We start from the raw sequence: 18,644 nt of genomic DNA, 5'->3' as shown, positions 1-18,644 counted from the left end.
AACCTGCATTTATTCTTAGAGTTCTACACTGGGTTTTCTATTAAACACTTAACACTGTACATATTTTGTTGTTGTTGCTAAGTGCCATCGAGTAGGCTCCTACTAACAGCGCCCTTGCATAGGGTTTCCAAGGAGCAGTTGATGACTTTGAACCACTGACCTTTTTTGGTTCAAACCGACCTTGTGGTCCATATGGTGGTGGTGGTGATGTGCCGTGGGGTCAGTTTCGACTCATAGTGACCCTGTATAAGGTTTCTGAGGCTGTAAATCTTTATGGGAGCAGAAAGCCTCATCTTTCTCCCATGGAACCACTGGTAGTTTCGAACTGCTGACCTTAAGATTAGTAGGTGGACTCGTAACCACTACACTACCAGAGCTCCTTTGGGGTCCATATAAGAGACTATAAACAGGCACACATTCTATCATCCAAACAACATCTGCACTAACTACTCTTGCTAAAAGATTTACTTTGTTCAAGAAAAAGAGAGATTTCCTACCCATCCCCTTAGAGCAGAGGCTTGTTTTTTGTGAAAGGGTACAGATAGACAATGTCCATAATTGCACCCACGACCGTGCCCTTTCTGTATGATCACTAGAGTAAGCTACAACTGTAACCAAGAAGGGAGCTCTACAAGGAGTTGATTCTGTTCAATGACTAAGGCTGGAGGTGGACCGAGCACTAGCAGTAAGGTACACATCTTCAATTGGGGGACGACAACGAACAGATGACTTGTCTTATTCAGATTCGAGGGGCCTGGAAGCTGGGATGATTAAAAGATAAAACATGCATTAAGTGAGTGGTCTTCATTTGATTTTGGTGGGAAGGAAAAAGAAAAGAAAAAACCTTCACAAGAGAACACAGGATTATCAGGGTGCTGGAAAACAGGGGGTCGGGGACAGAGTGAAAATCTAAATTCGAAGACGTGCACACGCCAAGCCAAGTCTCCAATCCATGGGGCTCCCGCAAAAAGTGTCCCGTATAGAAACAGGGCCTCAGCACTGGAGGGTTGGGAGGAACTGTGCCTGCCCCAGGATGGTGAAACATGCTCCTCTGTGCTTACCATCTTTGTCGATAGTAAATGGCACATCTGGAGTGACGACTTCATAGCTGCAAATCTGGCTGAACTGCGGGGAGCAGTCCGCGTCCACGGCCTCCACCCTCAGAATGCTGTCGTACTGCTTCCCCTCGATGACTGTCGCCTTGTAGGACTTCTCCCTGAACACAGGTGCATACTCGTTCACGTCGTTCACCTGAATGTGGACAGCGGCTCTGGTGGAAAAGAAGGGAAAAAACCTGGTTTTCTCTACGCAAACAACACCCATTCTGCCCCGTTTTAAAACGTCCATTGTCCAACATCTTATTGCATGAAATTCATAAGTGACAAGCAAACTGTTGACTGTTTTTAACTCAAAGTGAAAACGACAAAAGCTGAAATAGAGATTTGGGTTGATTCATCCAGGTCCTAAGAATACACCAACTGGTGAAAAAGTGGGAATATAGAAGAAACTAGGGATTTTAGTCGCTGGACAAGGATATCACGTTTGGTAAGGTGGAGGGTAAGTGAAAAACAGGAAAACCCCCAACGAGATGGACTGGCCAAGTGGCAGCATCGATGGACTCAAGCGTGGCAATAGTAGTGAGGTTGGCCCAGGATCGGGCAGTGTTTCGTTCTGCTGTGTGTAAGGTCACTATGAGTCGGTACCTACTCAATGGCACGTAACAACAACAACAACAACAACAACAACAACAAAGGGATTTTCCTTAGCAATATGCGGAATACTATATCAGGACACGCGTAAGAGAGGTAAACATATCAGTCATCAGTCTCCTCTCTAATCACAAAGTTAAGAATGGATATGTTGTTGCAAAATATACAAAACATATCCAAAGGAAGATTGCGTAAGCAAAGGAGAAAGCATGGGACGGCTTCATTAAGAGCTTCATCCATTACTGATCCCATAAATAAAGGACTTTGGGGAGGTCAAGCCTTTACTGCTACCTCAGCTCCTCCCCTTGGGTATGGGGTACACACTTATTACCCACACTGACTTTAGATAGGTGTCATCAGATTACCATGATCTCTTCCTCTACACCAAAAGAACCAAGTGGGCTGCTCCACACCTTTTCAGGTAGCAGTAAGGGGCTAGTTTATACTGGTAGTGTTAACTTGCTTTCCAGACTCTTTGAGAATAACTATGCATGGAAATGACCACACATGGGCATTCTTGTCCCTCATCAAAACAGACTACACATAAAAATAGCTGGCAGACTTCAGAAAAGGTACCGATACTTTTCAGAGAAAACAGTAATAATATCACACTCTGGGAAAGGAGGACAGGTGATCCAGTAGCACACAGCACCTGTACATCCACCAAGAGCCCACAACAGATCAATCCACTGGGTGTGACCCTACAAGAGGTCATCTCACCACATGCTCCCTTCCTTGTTGTTGTTGTTGTTAAGTGCCTTACAGTCGGTTCCGACTCATAGCGACCCTGTACAGGGTTTCCGAGGGTGTAAATCTTTACGGGAGTAGAAAGCCTCATCTTTCTCCCGCGGAACAGCTGGTAGTTTCGAACTGCTGACCTTGTGGTTCGCAGCCCGATTCGTAACCACTACGCTACCAGAGCTCCTCGGAGACTCAGTAAAATACATTATCTGCCTAATGTCAAAAGGCTCGTTAAGTGGTGGAGAAGGGATTATAACTCTCAATCTGTCTTGCCCAGCCTGTTCTCCACCCACCCGCCATTCCCACCTGACAGGAAGCATACGAACACACCCAGGACAGGGTGTAAAGGTCAGTGAACTCTCAGCAGCACAAATGAATACTAAGCCCTTAGAATTCACAGTGAAAGATACATGCAACTACAGAATAGTTTCCTTGGGGAGAAAAGCGGGCTTTACGAATTTTCAGTGTAGGGTCTTATATTCTTCAATAGAATATTTGATGGGATAAACATTCAATCATTATTAATTCAGCACCTCAGATGTGTCAGACTCTTGCTAGGAGCAATACACAAGAGAGTAAACAAACAGACATGGTTCTTGCCCTCAAAGAGCTTACAATCTAACTGTAGACAGTTGAGAGCCATCGGCTGTCTTATCTTTCAAACACAAAGAAAAGTCTTGGGGACATGGGCAAAGGTGACTGTTATATTCTTTCTATCCAGACACACACTTCCCTGGTAAGTTGCTTCCACTCTTTGTCCAGCTTACTTACTTATGAGACTTTTTCACGTTGCTGCCATCGGGCCCCTTCCCACAGTCGTAGGCCTGGATAGTGAACGTGTAATCTTTCTGCAGCTCACAGTCCAGTTTCTCTTTGGAGCGAATCAGTCCCTCACCTGTGGATTTATCCACTACCACTGCATCAAAGGGGACGCTCTGCCCGTGAATTTTAAATTCACAAATCTCACCTGGGGAGTCAAAGCAGAAACAGTTAGGATTTCTGCCACATAGACCCTTCCGCACATCCCTCTACCCACCCTCCGTCCCCAAAGGAAAACAAATGACAACAATTTGGCAGCCAGGGATTTGGAGGGCTGTGGACAAAGCGAGGGCGCTGTGCTTTAACATGGGTAAGTTCCAGGGGCTTTAGTAAAAAGAAGCAAGTTCTGGCTTTCCAAGCAACTCGTTTACTTTGCATCCATTCATGCAGGAGTACAAAAGAGAGAAAGAGAAAATATAGACAGGCATTTCACAGGAGTACTTAGGATGGATCCAGGGGCAAAGTCGGTCTCATTAGCAAACAGCCAAGGCCTGGTTAATGCCCAGAGACTGCCCACCTACTGGGGAGAGCCGGGCAGCGTGGTTTTTTTGTTTTTTGTTTTGGTTTAGACCAGGGAGAAGGCTAAAACACACAGTTAAGTGTTGAGAGAGGAGGCAGCATGAGATATAGGTTCAGCACCAGAATTACAGAAATTCTGTGTCCCCCACCCTCCCACCACCACCACCCCCAAAAAAGAAAAGAGAAAAAAAAAAAATCAGAAGAAGCAAGTCTTCCTGTGCAATGAGCCTGGCTAAAATTAGGGAATCAAAACAAAGTACTAAATGAAACAGGTAGAAATACCAACTCTTCAGGCATCCATTTCAACAGCTAACACATACTGCTAGGGCCATTACTGCTGTGGGGAAGGGGAGGTTGGCTGCACTTTCCTTTGCTCAGTCTGTCCTATCACACCTGAAAGATAAACCTGCCTCAGAACTTACCTACTGCAAAGTGGATTTACAAACTATGCACTTTCCTTTGCTCAGTCTGTCCTATCATACCTGAAAGATAAACCTGCCTCAGAACTTAGCTACTGCAAAGTGGATTTACAAACTTTACTAGGAGTGAAAATCTATTCTTCCACTCTTGCCCAGGGAGTACATGTATCAATGTTTTGGTGTACATATAAAATGTCACAAAATGTATCGCATACAGAAATTATGATTGAACTCACAAATAGGAAACTGTCGTTACAAAGCAAAAATTCTTTTAAATTTTCAACTTTTTCTTTATTTTCTGATGCATGGTTACTATCCATATAGTTCAAATGGATGTCTGATTTCCAGATATTTCTAACCAAGGGTTTGGTTACATACAATTTCCATCAATATATTTAAAAATAGAAACAAATAGGAGAATAAATTGGGGCAAAAGAACATGACAATATCTTCTCTTCAAGGGCTGATTCCCAATTTTATCAACAAAGTTAGTGGGTTAAGATTCATAAGAGGGATAGAAAGAACCCTTCATCACCTTCTTTGGTGACTGTCACCTCAAAACTCTCTAAAGGGAGAAAAGATAAACCCATGTCAGTCATACAGGAAAGAATGAAGACGGAACAACAAGGAAAAAAAGTTAAAAGGCGTACATATTACAGAGAAAAGCTTGACATATAACTTAACAAGGAGCTCTGCAGTTAGCTGCTAGAATTGCTACAGCAAAGGTACAGTCCCAATAACGAAATGCCACTTTGAACCCAACTTACCATGGAAGACTGCCCAGCTTTGACATGGCAGCCACTTGGGGATGAAATGCTGCCATAATGCTCCATTATACCATAAGACACCATTTGACTCACTCATCATTTTTTAATGAACATTTGGGTGAGAATAGTATTTTATTTTTATTCTTTTACAGTTTGCAGTTTTCATTTTCATGCTAAATTCCCTTAGAGTCTAGTAACATTCACCTCATTATTACGTTTACTGAAACAGAAATTTGTAGCATAAGGTTCTAACAACCTCTTTGTTCTTCAATTGAATAACAATGTTGTTTTTTCTTATCGAAGCACCCAATCATGACTAATCACTCATCTAATGCAACACTGGAGCCCTGGTGTGATGCTGTGGCACAAGCACTGGGGCTGCTAACCACAAGATCGGTGGTTCAAACTCACCAGCCAGCCGCTCCTTGGGAACCCTATGTTGCTGCCATTGTTGCTGTAAGTGCTGTTCAGTCGAATCTGACTCACAGCAATCCTGTACAGGGCTTCCGAGGAGCAGTTGGTGAGTCTGAACCACCTATCTTGCAGTTCAAGTTGACCTTGCGGTCTAGTGCATTATCTGTAATACACAGGATCTCTACGAGTAAGAATTGACTCGAAGGCACTAACAACAACAAAGGAACATTTGCTCAAATGTGAACTGACCAAACCGACTGCCATCAACACTCACAGCAACCTACTGGAGAGAATACAAGTACTCCCTGGGTTTCCAAGACTATAAACCTTTATGGGAGCAGAGAGTCTCATCTTGCTCTGTGGAGTGGTTGGTGGGTTTGAACCACCGACCTTGCAGTGAGCCCAATGCTTAACCCACTGCTCCTTATGAACTGAAACCAGCAATGCTACAGTAATCACGGTTTTTTATTACATGAGAGCATGGTCCTAACAAGTCAAACTGGATTCTGCTTCATGTTGTATAACTACTCTACAATAGAAACATGAGAAGACAAAGGCCTAGCTGCCTCTCAGCAGACTTGCCTGACCTGCCCAATTGTATCCTTCTCTTCCCACAAGGACACATATTTTGAGTTTCTTGGCTTTTCTTAATGGTTTGAGTATTCCTGAACAATTTGTTTTGCTTTCCTTGCTTTTTTAAGTTTAAAAACTAGTATCCCATGGTGTGCAATTTCTGTGGCTTGCTTTTTTCATACAACCTTGCATATCTATCTAAGATTCACTCACCCTTGTTGACGTATACACCTAGATTATTTGCTTACATTACGACGTAGTCATGTGAATCCAATAAATTAATATAAGTAGTGTGTAACACAGGGTGCACAATGGCTCCATACGATAAGCACTGGACTGTGACACAAGATCTAAGGTTCGAGCCCGCCAGCCGCGAGGTTCGAACCCGCCATGGGAGAAATATGAGGCTTTCTGCTCCCACGAAGATAAAAAACCCTCAGAAACCCCATACGGGGTTACTATGAGTTGGAACTGACTCGACAGCACTCACAACATGTAATATGTAATGTATAAACACTGCCTGGCACAAAGACAGTACTCAGGGGATGTTCACTATTAATTACAATGATTATCTTTCACTGAGTGAATATGTCTGAATTCGTTTTTTTTTTGTTTTTTTTTTGCTATTATAAATAATGTTCCAATAAGCACTTGGGTCCATGCCTGACGCTACCTACCCATGTATAGATGTTTCTCTATAGCTGAGCTGGTCCTGCTGTTTTCTATGTCTCCTTCCACAAATGAGAAGGGTAATCTCTAACTCTTAAGAGTCTCTTTGCCTCTATATAGTTTCTTCATACCTTACTGAGGTCATTAGTGCTGGCTCTAACAGGTAAGGTTCTTTGGTTGCAAGCAACAGAAATCCATTCTAGCTAACTCAAATAAAAGGGAATTTACAAAAAGTTCTTGGGAACTCATGGACTTGATGGTAGACTAAAGAAAGAGACTTGGAAACAAGCCTCCCAAGGCAACTCAGAAGACAGGAAATGGGACTCACAATGGTCCCAGAGCAAACCAGCCTGGACAGTGCTCACCACTACCGAGACCAAATTGGATACTAACCACTTTTAATGTCGTCATTTCTCTGATCAGTATCCAAATCCCAAGGAAGGAACAGGGTTGGGCACACATTTTGCTCAGGGAGGCAGGTTACAAATTGCAGACCCTCTGCGCTCTGCACCCATTGGGAAAGAGATCAAGGGTCTGTTTAGAAAGGAAAGGGACATCTGCTGACTTAACAAAGGCCCAATGCACTAGCCCTGATAAGTCCTCTCTAGCCCCCTTCTCTCTGCCCTGTTCAGCCTTGGTGCCCATGCCCAGCTGGGATGTCTATGTTGGTCCTAAACTGAGCTGGTTCCCTTGCTTTCTGATCCTGCCTAGTTTCTGGCCAAGCTCACTTGTGGGAATCATCAGCAGAGTTGTTCAAGATTCCTTCACTACCTGGGCTATGCTCTCACAAGCTCATCCATTAACTGCAGCAGGTCTCAAATTTTTGTGTGCCAAGAACCACTTGGAAAACGTGTTTAAAATACGTTTTGCCAAATCCCACCTGCTAGAAAATCTTGAGTTAGCAGCTCTGGAGAGGAGTCCAGTAATCTATATTCTTAATGAGCACTCTTAGATGGTTCTGATACAAACAGACTGAAGACTGTGCTTTGAGAAAACTTATCTATCAGTGGTTTCCAAACCTGTCTGTCTGTCAGGGATTCTTAGGCTGTAGCCCTGTGGAAACAAACTCAGGCGGCCGAGAGTAGAGTTGGGAAGTCTACACAAGGGACCTAAGTGGGTGCAGAGTTGGATGAAATGTTGGCTGCAGTACTGGAAAACCACATGCAAGAGAACACCCAATGATAAAGGCACCAAGTGACTGGCTTACAAGTTTTCAAGAGGGAGTTTCGCTTAAGAGTGTGTGAGGAAAGCAGAGACTGCACTGAATAGTTTACATATTGTCTAGATGGGTCTGGTGAATAGAGATGGGGATAAGATTCTTATTGCTCAACAGTGAGTAATTGTTATCATGACTAATTACAACGGTCACAACTGTAAAGGTAGAAGTTTTGTAACAAAAACAGGGGAGTAGTTAATCTTACAGTCCAGAAACAGAGAACCCTAGGACCATCAAGGGAGAGGAGCACAGGCAGAATGCGGAACCCTATCCAGAGAAGCAGCGACACCAGAGATGGGGGACAGAGACGGGGACATGAAGAGAGGGAGCAGCTAAGGACTCTAGACTCATGAAAAGAGAAGGACTGAGTGCTGACAACCAGGAGGCAGGCTTGCAGACTGTGCCCTTTGGTTGTTTAAGTGATTATATAGATTATATATTCTTGAGTGTTTTTGTGTGCATCCCCCTACACCAAAAAAAAAAAAAACACCAGCAAAGGGAATGGAAGCAAATACTGTTGTATGATGATGCACAGAGGAGATTGTAATCATTGCAGTGAAACGATGGTGTAAAGCTGATGTTCTCCCATATAAACTATCACTCAGTTTACAATAAAAACTGGGAAGAAAAAAAAGAGAGAAAGAGAGAACGCCCCATCCATTCCACTTCCTGGTGGAAACCATTAGGTCCCAAGCTGAGTAAGTCCAACCTTCTGCTCTCCATACTGCATGCCACACAAGCTCATCTATTCACTTGTTCCCTGGAAGCCTTGCCACTTCCCATTTCTGTTCCTACCTTTCCCCTGACTTTCGCTGCCTAGCACATTCTACCCATGCTTTTATGGAAACTCAAGCTTTGCCTTATGGAGTCCCTTCCTTGCCTTCTCAATCACATCACTTTTTCCTACGTATAAATTACAAACTCCCAAGTTGCCTCTCTTACTCTGCTCTGAATGATAACCTTCCTAGTCTTCGCGGATAACTCTCTGTCAGTGCTGGGTTTACCTTTTCATCTAGGTTATCCATGCTTTGTTAATGTTCTCTAAAGGAGCCAGCATTGTTGTTGTTGTTAAGTGCCGTCGAGCCGTCGAGTCAGTTAGGACCCATAGCGACCCTATATAGGGTTTCCAAGGAACAGCTGGTGAGCTTGAACTGCTGACCTTGTAGTTCAAACCCGACTTTGCAGTCCAGCTCATTAACCCATAGCACCACACCAGGAGGAGGCTGAACCTTTCCTGAGGGGCAACTGCTTCATTCTAACCATTAACTGATAAAATGAGGTTTCTGTTCTAACACCTAGATACTTATTTAAAATTGCTACTCAATGGATGACTGACTTATACTAGGTTGGACTGTGTGAAATTTTCACCACGTGATCATTTCCAACATTACAAAAAAAGCCAGTTTCACATGGCAAAACCTAATACAGCCCCTCCCCCCATTACTGTGAGCATGTCAGCCCAGTTGCATACGCTAAAAATATAAGATTGGGCAATGACTTTGCATGCTTAAACTCATCAGTCATCCTTAGGGAATTTGAATCACATAAATTGCAAAGAATCTGGAGAAAAGCTATCACAGATTTTCTGAGTGTGTTTCTCATGAAGCATCTATGAAAAAATAAAGTTCCCATCCTTGCCCGGACATTTCTTTTGGATTCTGTTCATACCACAATCATTTAACCAAATCTTGTAAAACTTTCTGCATTCTGTCCAGGAAGGTTAAGGAAAATGAACCCTGGAATAGAAGCACCAATACTCAAACAGAAAAGGAAGTGCTCAGCCTTCTAATGAGCACAGTGCAGAGAACACAACTCTAAAAAGTTGCAACAACGAGACCTGTATACATGGCTCAAAAGCTTTTAAATCTCCATTGTTGTTGTCATTAGGTACTGTTGAGTCTTTTTTTTTTTTTTTTCCAACTCACAGCGACACCTTGTGACAGAGAAGAACGGTCTCATACAGTTTTCAACAGTGAAAATCTTTGTAAGAGCAGATTGCTGAGGACTTTCTTCTACAGAGCCTCTTGGAAAGTCTGAACTGTCAACCTTTCTAGTAAGCAGCTGAGTGCTTAATCACTGTGCCATCCACGTACTCATCACCATCAAATTGGTCCTGACTAGTAGCGACTCTGTAGAACAGAGGCGAATTGCCTTGGAAGGTTTCCAAGACTGTAAGACTTTACAGAAGATTTACAGACTCCCATGGAGCAGCTGGGGGGTTTGAACCACCGACCTTTTTGGTTGGCAGCCAAGTGCTTTAACCAATGCATCACCACGGCACTTTAAATTACCACTAAACACACAATATGTAAAATTTGCTTTGTGTTTTATACTTATAATTGTCTAATATCTGAATAATTGCTAGAAACCTACGTCAGGTGTCAAGACAAATTGTCAATGCACAGGAAACTACATAGCAAGCATTCAACAAGAGTGGCATACTAGCCCACAAATCTCAAACTTTTGCTAACGGAGCACACAGGTGCTTAGAAGACCTCACAGTATGATGACAGTTGGCTTACGAGCCGTATCATGCATTAAATGGAATGCCGAGCACACAGGTGCTTGGAAGACCGCACAGTATGATGACAGTTGGCTTACGAGCAATATCATGCATTAAATGGAATGCCGTCTTAGCTCATCTCAAAAGTCCCTGCTTACGTAATCATCTTCTAATCAAAAATGAAAAGACACTTTCTGCCCTATAAACTTGATTTACATTTTACTCTCTTACTGAAAACAAAAATCATGCCATTTTACTATCAGAATAGGCCTAACACAAGCAGATTAAGTAAACTGATCTTGAAAATAGCTCATTATTTCACGGCTGGATTTTAACCACCGTCCCACCAAACTTCTACACTTCTTACACACATTAAAACTGGCTTCTAGCAGGCTGATGAAAAGAAGCAGAGAAACTCATTTTAATTGGGTGTCTCAAAAGGTTATTAACCAAAAGGTTGGCTGTTTGAACCCACCCGAGGGACCTTAAAAGACAGGCCTGGTGACCTGCTTCCAATGTCACAGCCTCAAAAACCCTACGGAGCAGTTCCCTGAAACACACGGGGTTGCTGTGAATCCGAACTGACTCAGTGGTAACAAATAACAACAACAACTTCCTAAAATACACGTTGAGTACCAAGACTTTACTCTCACAGTTTTACCCCAAGAAAGCACTCTGGGTTAGTCCCTGTACACTCAAGGTCAATGTCTGCCCAATGACAAGCCAGCAAACTCCTCCCCACAAATCCCCGACACTGAGCTTCTCACATGACACATTCATGTCTTTCTGACAAGCAAACTCCAGGGGCTGCCCACACACAGGCATCATCATGGGATCAGACTACAAACCAGAATGTTCAAGTTTTTTAGTAATAACGTCATGGGAGTCAACATAGGGAGTCTAAGAACTCAGGCTGGAAAGTTAGGCTACAGGGTGGGAGGCAGCACTCTTGTTTATGAGCTGTGTGATTGTGACCTTGGTCACCCACAGCTGCACCAGCTAAAACATTTCTGGAGTGTCTACTCATCCCAGGCACTGCTCTAGGAATGAGCAATTCAGTGGAAACCCAGGTAGATGGGAATTCTGAGTTTCCTCAACTGGGAAACAGGGATAGCAGAATGACAACCCCATGAGAATGGTGACAAGAATTCGAGCAAATAGCCCCCGTGAAGGACAGAGATCCGCCACTGCCCCACTGATGGAACAGGCTGTTGCAGCCGCCAATACACCACCACCGCCACCAAAACCAATCAAAGATCAAAATCAGGCTCCAGCTACGGCCTGTCTTACCCAGGAAAATCACCTTTAAAACTCTGTGAGACAACAGAACACCAGAGATACTATGTAGGGCAAGATGAAAAAGCATTTTTCACAGAACCTTAAGTGAAAAAATATTTTTAAAGATTACAGGATTATAAAAGGAGCCCTGGTGGAACGGTAGGTTAAGCACTGGGCTACTTACTAACCACAAGGTCAGCGGTTCAAACCCACCAGCTGCTCCAGAGAAGAACAATGAGGCTGTCTGCGCCTATAAAGATTTACAGCCTCAGAAACCCTAAGGAGTAGTTCGGCTTTGTCCTATAGGGTTGTTATGAGTCAGAACCAACTCCATGGCAGTGTGTTATTATTAGCAACAAGAGCAACATGAGAAAGCATTGTTTCAAACTCTCTACATATACAAATAAATAAGTTACTATTTATGAAATACGTAACATTATCCTCCCCATTGTATGAATGATGAAAGTTAGGCATGGAGTGGTTAAGAAATTTGGTATAAGCCACACAGCCAACAAGTAGGATTCCAATGCAGGCCAGTGGGTCGAGAGTCTGTGTTCCTGCCTGTCTGTTATGGCCTCAGGAAGACATTATTCTGAGCTGTGGTTGGATTCATACCAGAGCAACAGAAGAACAAAGAAAGGAAAGTGACATGGGCGATGTCCCCTTCTCTACTTCATACAGCTGCTCCCTCCCTCCTCGGGCAGAGAAGAGGAAGGACCATGTGTCAGTCGAGAATATATGAATATCAATTTCACCCCTAGGTATATTCCCATGAGAAATGAAAACCTTTGTCTTGTCAACAACTTGTACACAAATGCTCATAGCAGCATTATTCAGAATAGCCAAAAAAGTGGAGGCAACCCAAATGTCCACCAGTGATAAACTGCTGTTGCTGTTAAGTGTTGTCGAGTCAGTTCTGACCTACAGCAATCCTGAGTAGAGTTTCCAAGGAGTAGATGGTGAGCTTAAACTGCCGACCTTGTGGTTCAAACCAACTTTGCAGCCTAGCGCCTTAACCCACAGTGCCACACCAGACTCCAAGTGATAGATACACACATGGTGGTAGGCATCCATACAATGGAATATTACCAAGCCATAAAAAGGAATGAAGGCCTAATACATGCTATAAAATATGGATGAATCTTGAAAACATACTGAGTGGAAATAGTCACAAAAGACCACATATTATATTATTGCATTCGTCTGAAATATCTAAAATAGACAAACTTACAGAGTCAGAAAGCATATTACTGGTTGGCTGGGGCTAGTGCGAAGGGAATGGGGAGACAATGCTAAAGGGGACAGGCAAGAAAATGTTCTGGAATTAGTGCACAGCTCCATGAATGTACTATGAACCACTGAATTCTAGACTTAAATAGGATGAATTTTATAGTATATGAATTATATCGGGAGGAATATATATATATATATATATATATATAAGCATTAGGCTCCATCAAAAAGTATTGCTACTATGTTTCTATTTCAGTTTATTCCCAATAAAACGTGCTTAAACATGTCTCTGCAACCAGTAGATGGAGACAGAAATGTTTTCTCAGTAAGTAATACTGTCTTAGTCTTGTTTTGTTGTTGTTGTTGTTAAGCGCCGGTAAGTCGGTTCCAACTCGTAGCAGCCCCACATAGGGTTTCCAAGGTGCGGCCAATGGGTTTGAATATTCTACTTTGTGGTTAGCAGTCCAGGATTTATCCTACAGCATCACACCGAGAGGTCTCAAAAATGAGGTCCTAGCTATGAGTTGGAACCAAATCGACAGCACTTAACAACAACAATCAAACCATGGTGCTGGAGGGGATCTGCTGGCCAGTTCAGATCAAGGCAAAGAGGGCCGCTCAGAATGTTACCATGACTGTTTTTGAGAATTTCAAAGACGTAATCTTGACAGACTTCCTAGAAGGGCACAGGAGAATCATGAGGGCTTACTGTGAAGAATTTTAGAAAACTGAAAACCGCTTTGGTGAGAAAAGACCAGAAAAGTTGCACTAAGGAATTGTTTCTGATCACAACAATACATTCATTCATTCTTGGAGGGTTAGCAAGGGCTGTCCTACAAGAATTTGATTGGGAAACTTTATCCTACAGCCCTAATCTTGCCCTTTCAGACTTCTTTTTATTCCCCATACTCAAAGAGCATTTAAAAGGAACATAATTTGAATTCCTCAATGATGCCCAAACTGGCCGTTTTGTCCTGGTATAAATCAAAGAGGGGAGATTTCTTCCGAGGAGAGTTAGAGAGCTGGAAACACTGTCTTCAGGAGTGTGTAGACCTAGATGGAGGGCATGTCAAAAAACAATAGCTTCACATTTTGATATTTTTGTTTAAAAGGTTTCTATAATTTTGTAGCAATACATTTTGACTTACGCTCATGTGTATGTGTGGTGCGTTGCTGGGCTCCCCCGTGAAAAATCTCCAAAAGAAAAATATTCGCTTATCTGCCCACTATGAAAGATCAGACTTTCTGCTTCTGTAAAGATTTGCAGCCTCGGAAACCCTGTGCAGGGTCACTGTGTGTCGGAACTGACTCCACAGTACTAACAACAACAACAACAACAACATGACAAATATAAAGACCTCTGGAAGCATAATGGTCACGAGTTGGGCTGGTAACCTCAAGGTCAGCAGTTCAGACCTATCAGCCGTTCTGCAGGAGAAAGATGAGGCTTTCTGCTCCCATAAAGATTTATAGCCTTGGAAACCCTATGCAGGGTCACTAAGAGTCAGAACCAACTTCACGGCACACCACCACCATGACAAATATAATCAAGTTATCACTATGTCTTACTTAGTTCTAAACTGCTTCTCTTTATAGTTAAAAAAAAAAAAAAAAAGTCAATATGTAACATCAATGAAAATCACGCTATAAAACTATTTTTAACTAATATTAAATTTGTGATAGGACATTAACTTTGGATAAACAATACCATAAAATGAAATGACAAAGAAAAATATAAGTGCTGCTTTATTGCTATGGTTTTTTTCTTCAAGTTACTCCTCGCCATGCACACTTCAATTCCTCCTCCCTTTCGAAACTTCCTGTCTCTGCCACATACTCACATACTAGCTGTATGACCCAGAGCAGGTAACAGGCCTCTGCTTCCTTGTCTTTAAAATGGAGGTGGCTACAAACAGCACTTACCTAATGAGACTGTTGTGCGCATTAAATCCAAATCTGGAAAGCACTTGGAATAATGCCTGAAACACTGTAGATGCTTTTTAAAGTGTTGTGCATGATTAACAATACAGATGATATGAGTCCATTCTGACTCACATCAATCCCAAAGGACAAAGCAGAACTGTCTCATAGGGTTTCCTAGGCTGTAGCTCTGGTAGCATAGTGATTACGAATTGAGCTGTGAACCGCAAGGTCAGCAGTTCGAAACTACCAGTGGTTCTGCGGGAGAAAGATGGGGCATTCTGCTCCCGTAAAGATTTATTTACAGCCTTGGAAACCCTGTGCAGGGTCGCTATGAGTCAGAACCAACTCCACAGCACACACCAACAACAACAATCTTTATGGAAGCAGACTGCCACATCTTTCTTCCGCAGAGTTGCTGGGTGAGTTCGAACTGCTGACCTTGCGGTTAGCAGCCAAGCACTTAACTGTTGTCCCTCAAGGCTCCTTAATGTAGGAGCTAGTGTTCCACAAATGCTAGGGGACTGTGTGCAGCTGACCCTTCACACGGTAAAGAAAGATTTTAGGGAGTAAACATGAACTCTTGGCTTCAATCACTTCTTAAAATGCATGAGGTGTCAGAAACGCATCTACGTCCACTCAAAACACAAGGGAGATAGCCCTTTAAAATGATTTATATAGCATTAAGCATCATACTCATAAGGAGAAACTATATAATAAGCAAGTATGGTGTGTGCAGGGCTGTGTGTGTATATATATGGTCATGCACAAATGCTAAGGAAAAAAAAACTAGTTAGGACAGAGGAAACCAACATGCAATGCTAAAAATGATTTTCAATCTGGGGGAAAACCACAAATCACCTCAGCTGCTGAATAAGTGCTCTGTGTGTGTTCACAGCACAGACTACTTCCTCTATTGTCCATCTAATAGGATTTTAGATGAATAAATACAATGAACTGGAAAGGTCTGTCTCCATCGCTCTCTCGAACAGCACATGCTAATTTTTCAGGCCACGTTTCGGAAAATACGATGTGGCACTTGAGCAGAATGAAGCACAAATTTCTTTTTCAAAATAACTCCTCAGAAACAACCCCATGTTCATTTCCTTGCTTAACTGTCGCAAAAATGTATGGATGATGTTATTTCTCTTAGTCCATGTTTGCAAACAAAACACACTCTTTAGTTAACGAAGCTGTATTCTAGCATGCAAAAACCATCCTTTAAAACTTAATTTTACAATATCAATCCCCATTCTAGGGCAAAGAAAGAGGTAAACAGCAAATGCCCTTCATCAATTCAGGACACAGATATGAATATCTGATAGGAATCAAAACCAATTTTGATCTAGAAAGTATGATTAAATTCTAGCGAAGTGGAAACCTATTACACATTATGAAAATTTCCAAAGTAATCCTAGAGATTTGTCTCTACAAAAGACTTAGGTGTTAAAGTTTCATGAAAGAGGTCAGGTTAAAAATGTATTAGAAATAAAATCTAAGCCAAAAGGATTCCTCTATAAAGAGCGCTTAATGCTTTTTTTTGTTTTGTTTTAAACTTTTTTTTCAGACACCTGAAATCTAGGAAGCATAAAGAAAATCTTGTGCTGTAATAAGCTAATTCTTTGCCATGAAGAGACCAGCAGCATAATTATCTAGTTATCTAAATCTCTGCCCAAAGACAGCAGTGTTAGCATCACCTGGGACCAAGTTACAGACGAAGTCTGAGGTTCCTCCAGGCCTAGTTCATCTCTGTTTTCCCCAGATCCCCTAGGTACTATGTGCCCACACTCAACTTTGAGACACATGGACCTGGATAGGATCTACCTGGCTCCACCAAGACCAGGAATGCAGAGAGTCACATTTGGTCAGCTGTCTCTACTGTCAAAATGAAAAGGAAAACATCTGGTGCACAGGAGCCACGGATAACACTTTGCTACCAAGACGTTTCCACAGAGGTTCAGAAATGGGCTGCATACAGCATTTCCCATCCCGTCTGAATTCATCAGGAGTAAATAACAACCATTCTGGTACCTGCGAAGCGTAGAGGGGCGTCTTTATCCAGGGCAATCAGAGGAGGGTCCAGGAGGACTGTGTTATCGTTTTCTGTAATGATACCATGATAGGTGGGCTCAAGCCATGGTTTATGTTTATTAACTGTATTGGGGAGAGAAAAGAAAGAAAATATACAAGGTTAGAATTATCATTTTAAACTCATTACTGCTTTTTATGAAAAAACAATCTGTTCAGTTATAGTATTGAAATAAAACTCTCATTTGTCTTACATCTTTTGTTGCAAAGTTTTTAATCAAGGCCCAAATGTAATGAAATAGTAGTATTAACCCACCAATACCATCTAGTCAATTCCGACTCACAGTGATCCCATGGGACAGTGTGTTACGGCTCCTTAGAGACCCCAAGACTGTAAATCTGTATGAAAGCAGACAGCCTCAACTCCCACAGAGGGGCTGGTGGGTTTGAACTGCCACATCTTGAGACAAGCAGCCCAACACCTAGCCCACAGTGTCCCTTAATTCTAAAACTGTTGTTATGTGCCTTGGAGAGACCCTGTACAGGGTTTCCAAGGCTGTAAATCTTTACGGGAGCAGAAAGCCTCATCTTTCTCCTGTGGAACTGCTGATAGTTTCAAACTGCTACACTTGAGATTAGCAGCCCAATTGTATAAATCAGCTGAGCCCATAAAGCAACCAGACATCAGAAGTAAATTGCTCTAAACGGATGCTGGGGGTCATATGATAGAATTTTGCAAGACCAATGACTTCTTCATTGCAAATACCTTTTTGAAGAAGCCTAAAAGACAATTATGCACATGGACCTCACCAGATAGAATACACAGAAATCAAATTAACCATCTCTGTGATAAATGACAGTGGAAATGCTCCATATCATCAGCCCAAACAAGGTAAGAGGCAGACTGTGGAAGAGAACAGATGATCAATTGCTCATGTGCAAGTTCAAGTTGAAGCAAAAAAAAAAAATTAAAAGAAGTCCACATGAGCAAAACTTTGACCTTGAACATATCCCATATGCATTTAAAGACCATCTCAAGAACACATTTGATGCATTAGACACTAATAACTAAAGAAAATTATACAAGAAGAAAGTAAAAGGTCATCAAGAAGGTAAGAAAGAAGGAAAAGACCAAAATGGATGTCAGAAGAGACTCTGAAACTTGCTCTTCAGAATAGAGATGCTAAAGCAAATGGAAGAAATGAGGAGGTAGAAGAGCTGAACAGAAGTTTTCAAAAGGCAGCTTCAGGTGACAAAGTCAAATATTATAATGAAATGTGCAATGACCTTGAGTTAAGAAAACCAAAAGGGAAGACCAGTACTCAGCATTTCTCAAGTTGAAAGAACTGAAGTAAGAATTCAAGCCTCAACTTGAAATACTGAAGGATTCTATGTGGAAAACATTGAATGATGTAGAAAGCATCAAAAGAAGATGGAAGAAATATACCGAGACACTGCACCAAAAAGAAGTGGACGATGTTCAACAATTTCAAGAGACAGCATAGGATCAAGAGCCAGTGGTACTGAAGGAATTAAAGTCCAAGGTGCACTGAAGACATTGGCAAAGAACAAGGCCTTGGAAACTGATGGAATACAAATTGAAATCTTTCAACAAACTGATGCAGCATTGGAGGAACTCATCTATGACAAGATATCTGGAAGACAGCTACCAGGTCAAGGGGTTGGAATACATCCATATTTGGGCCCATTCCAAAGAGAAAGGAATGTGGAAATCATCAGACAATATTATTACTAGCACATGCAAGTGAAATCATTCAAAAACAGCTCCAACAGGACATTGAGAGGAAATTACCAGAGGTTCAAGCCAGATGCAGA

The 18,644-nt window shown here is 42.1% G+C and overlaps 1 protein-coding gene across 1 annotated transcript in view; it reads right to left on the bottom strand.

Moving 5' to 3' along the window:
• Positions 1–18,644, bottom strand: part of CLSTN1 (calsyntenin 1) — a 101,332-nt gene that overhangs the window by 36,601 nt on the left and 46,087 nt on the right. The window contains exons 4-7 of the mRNA XM_006873115.1: positions 16,812–16,934; positions 4,743–4,772; positions 3,222–3,417; positions 1,062–1,270 (exon numbers count right to left, since the gene is read on the bottom strand). Of these exons, the coding sequence (XP_006873177.1) occupies positions 1,062–1,270; positions 3,222–3,417; positions 4,743–4,772; positions 16,812–16,934 (558 nt within the window). The remainder of the gene's footprint in view (positions 1–1,061; positions 1,271–3,221; positions 3,418–4,742; positions 4,773–16,811; positions 16,935–18,644) is intronic.

This window comes from Chrysochloris asiatica, unplaced genomic scaffold (genome assembly GCF_000296735.1).
Source record: "Chrysochloris asiatica unplaced genomic scaffold, ChrAsi1.0 scaffold00223, whole genome shotgun sequence".
In the NCBI taxonomy this organism is placed as follows: Eukaryota; Metazoa; Chordata; class Mammalia; order Afrosoricida; family Chrysochloridae; genus Chrysochloris; species Chrysochloris asiatica.
Note: the sequence above shows the minus strand (reverse complement) of the source record. Positions and strands in the feature narration are given on the sequence as shown.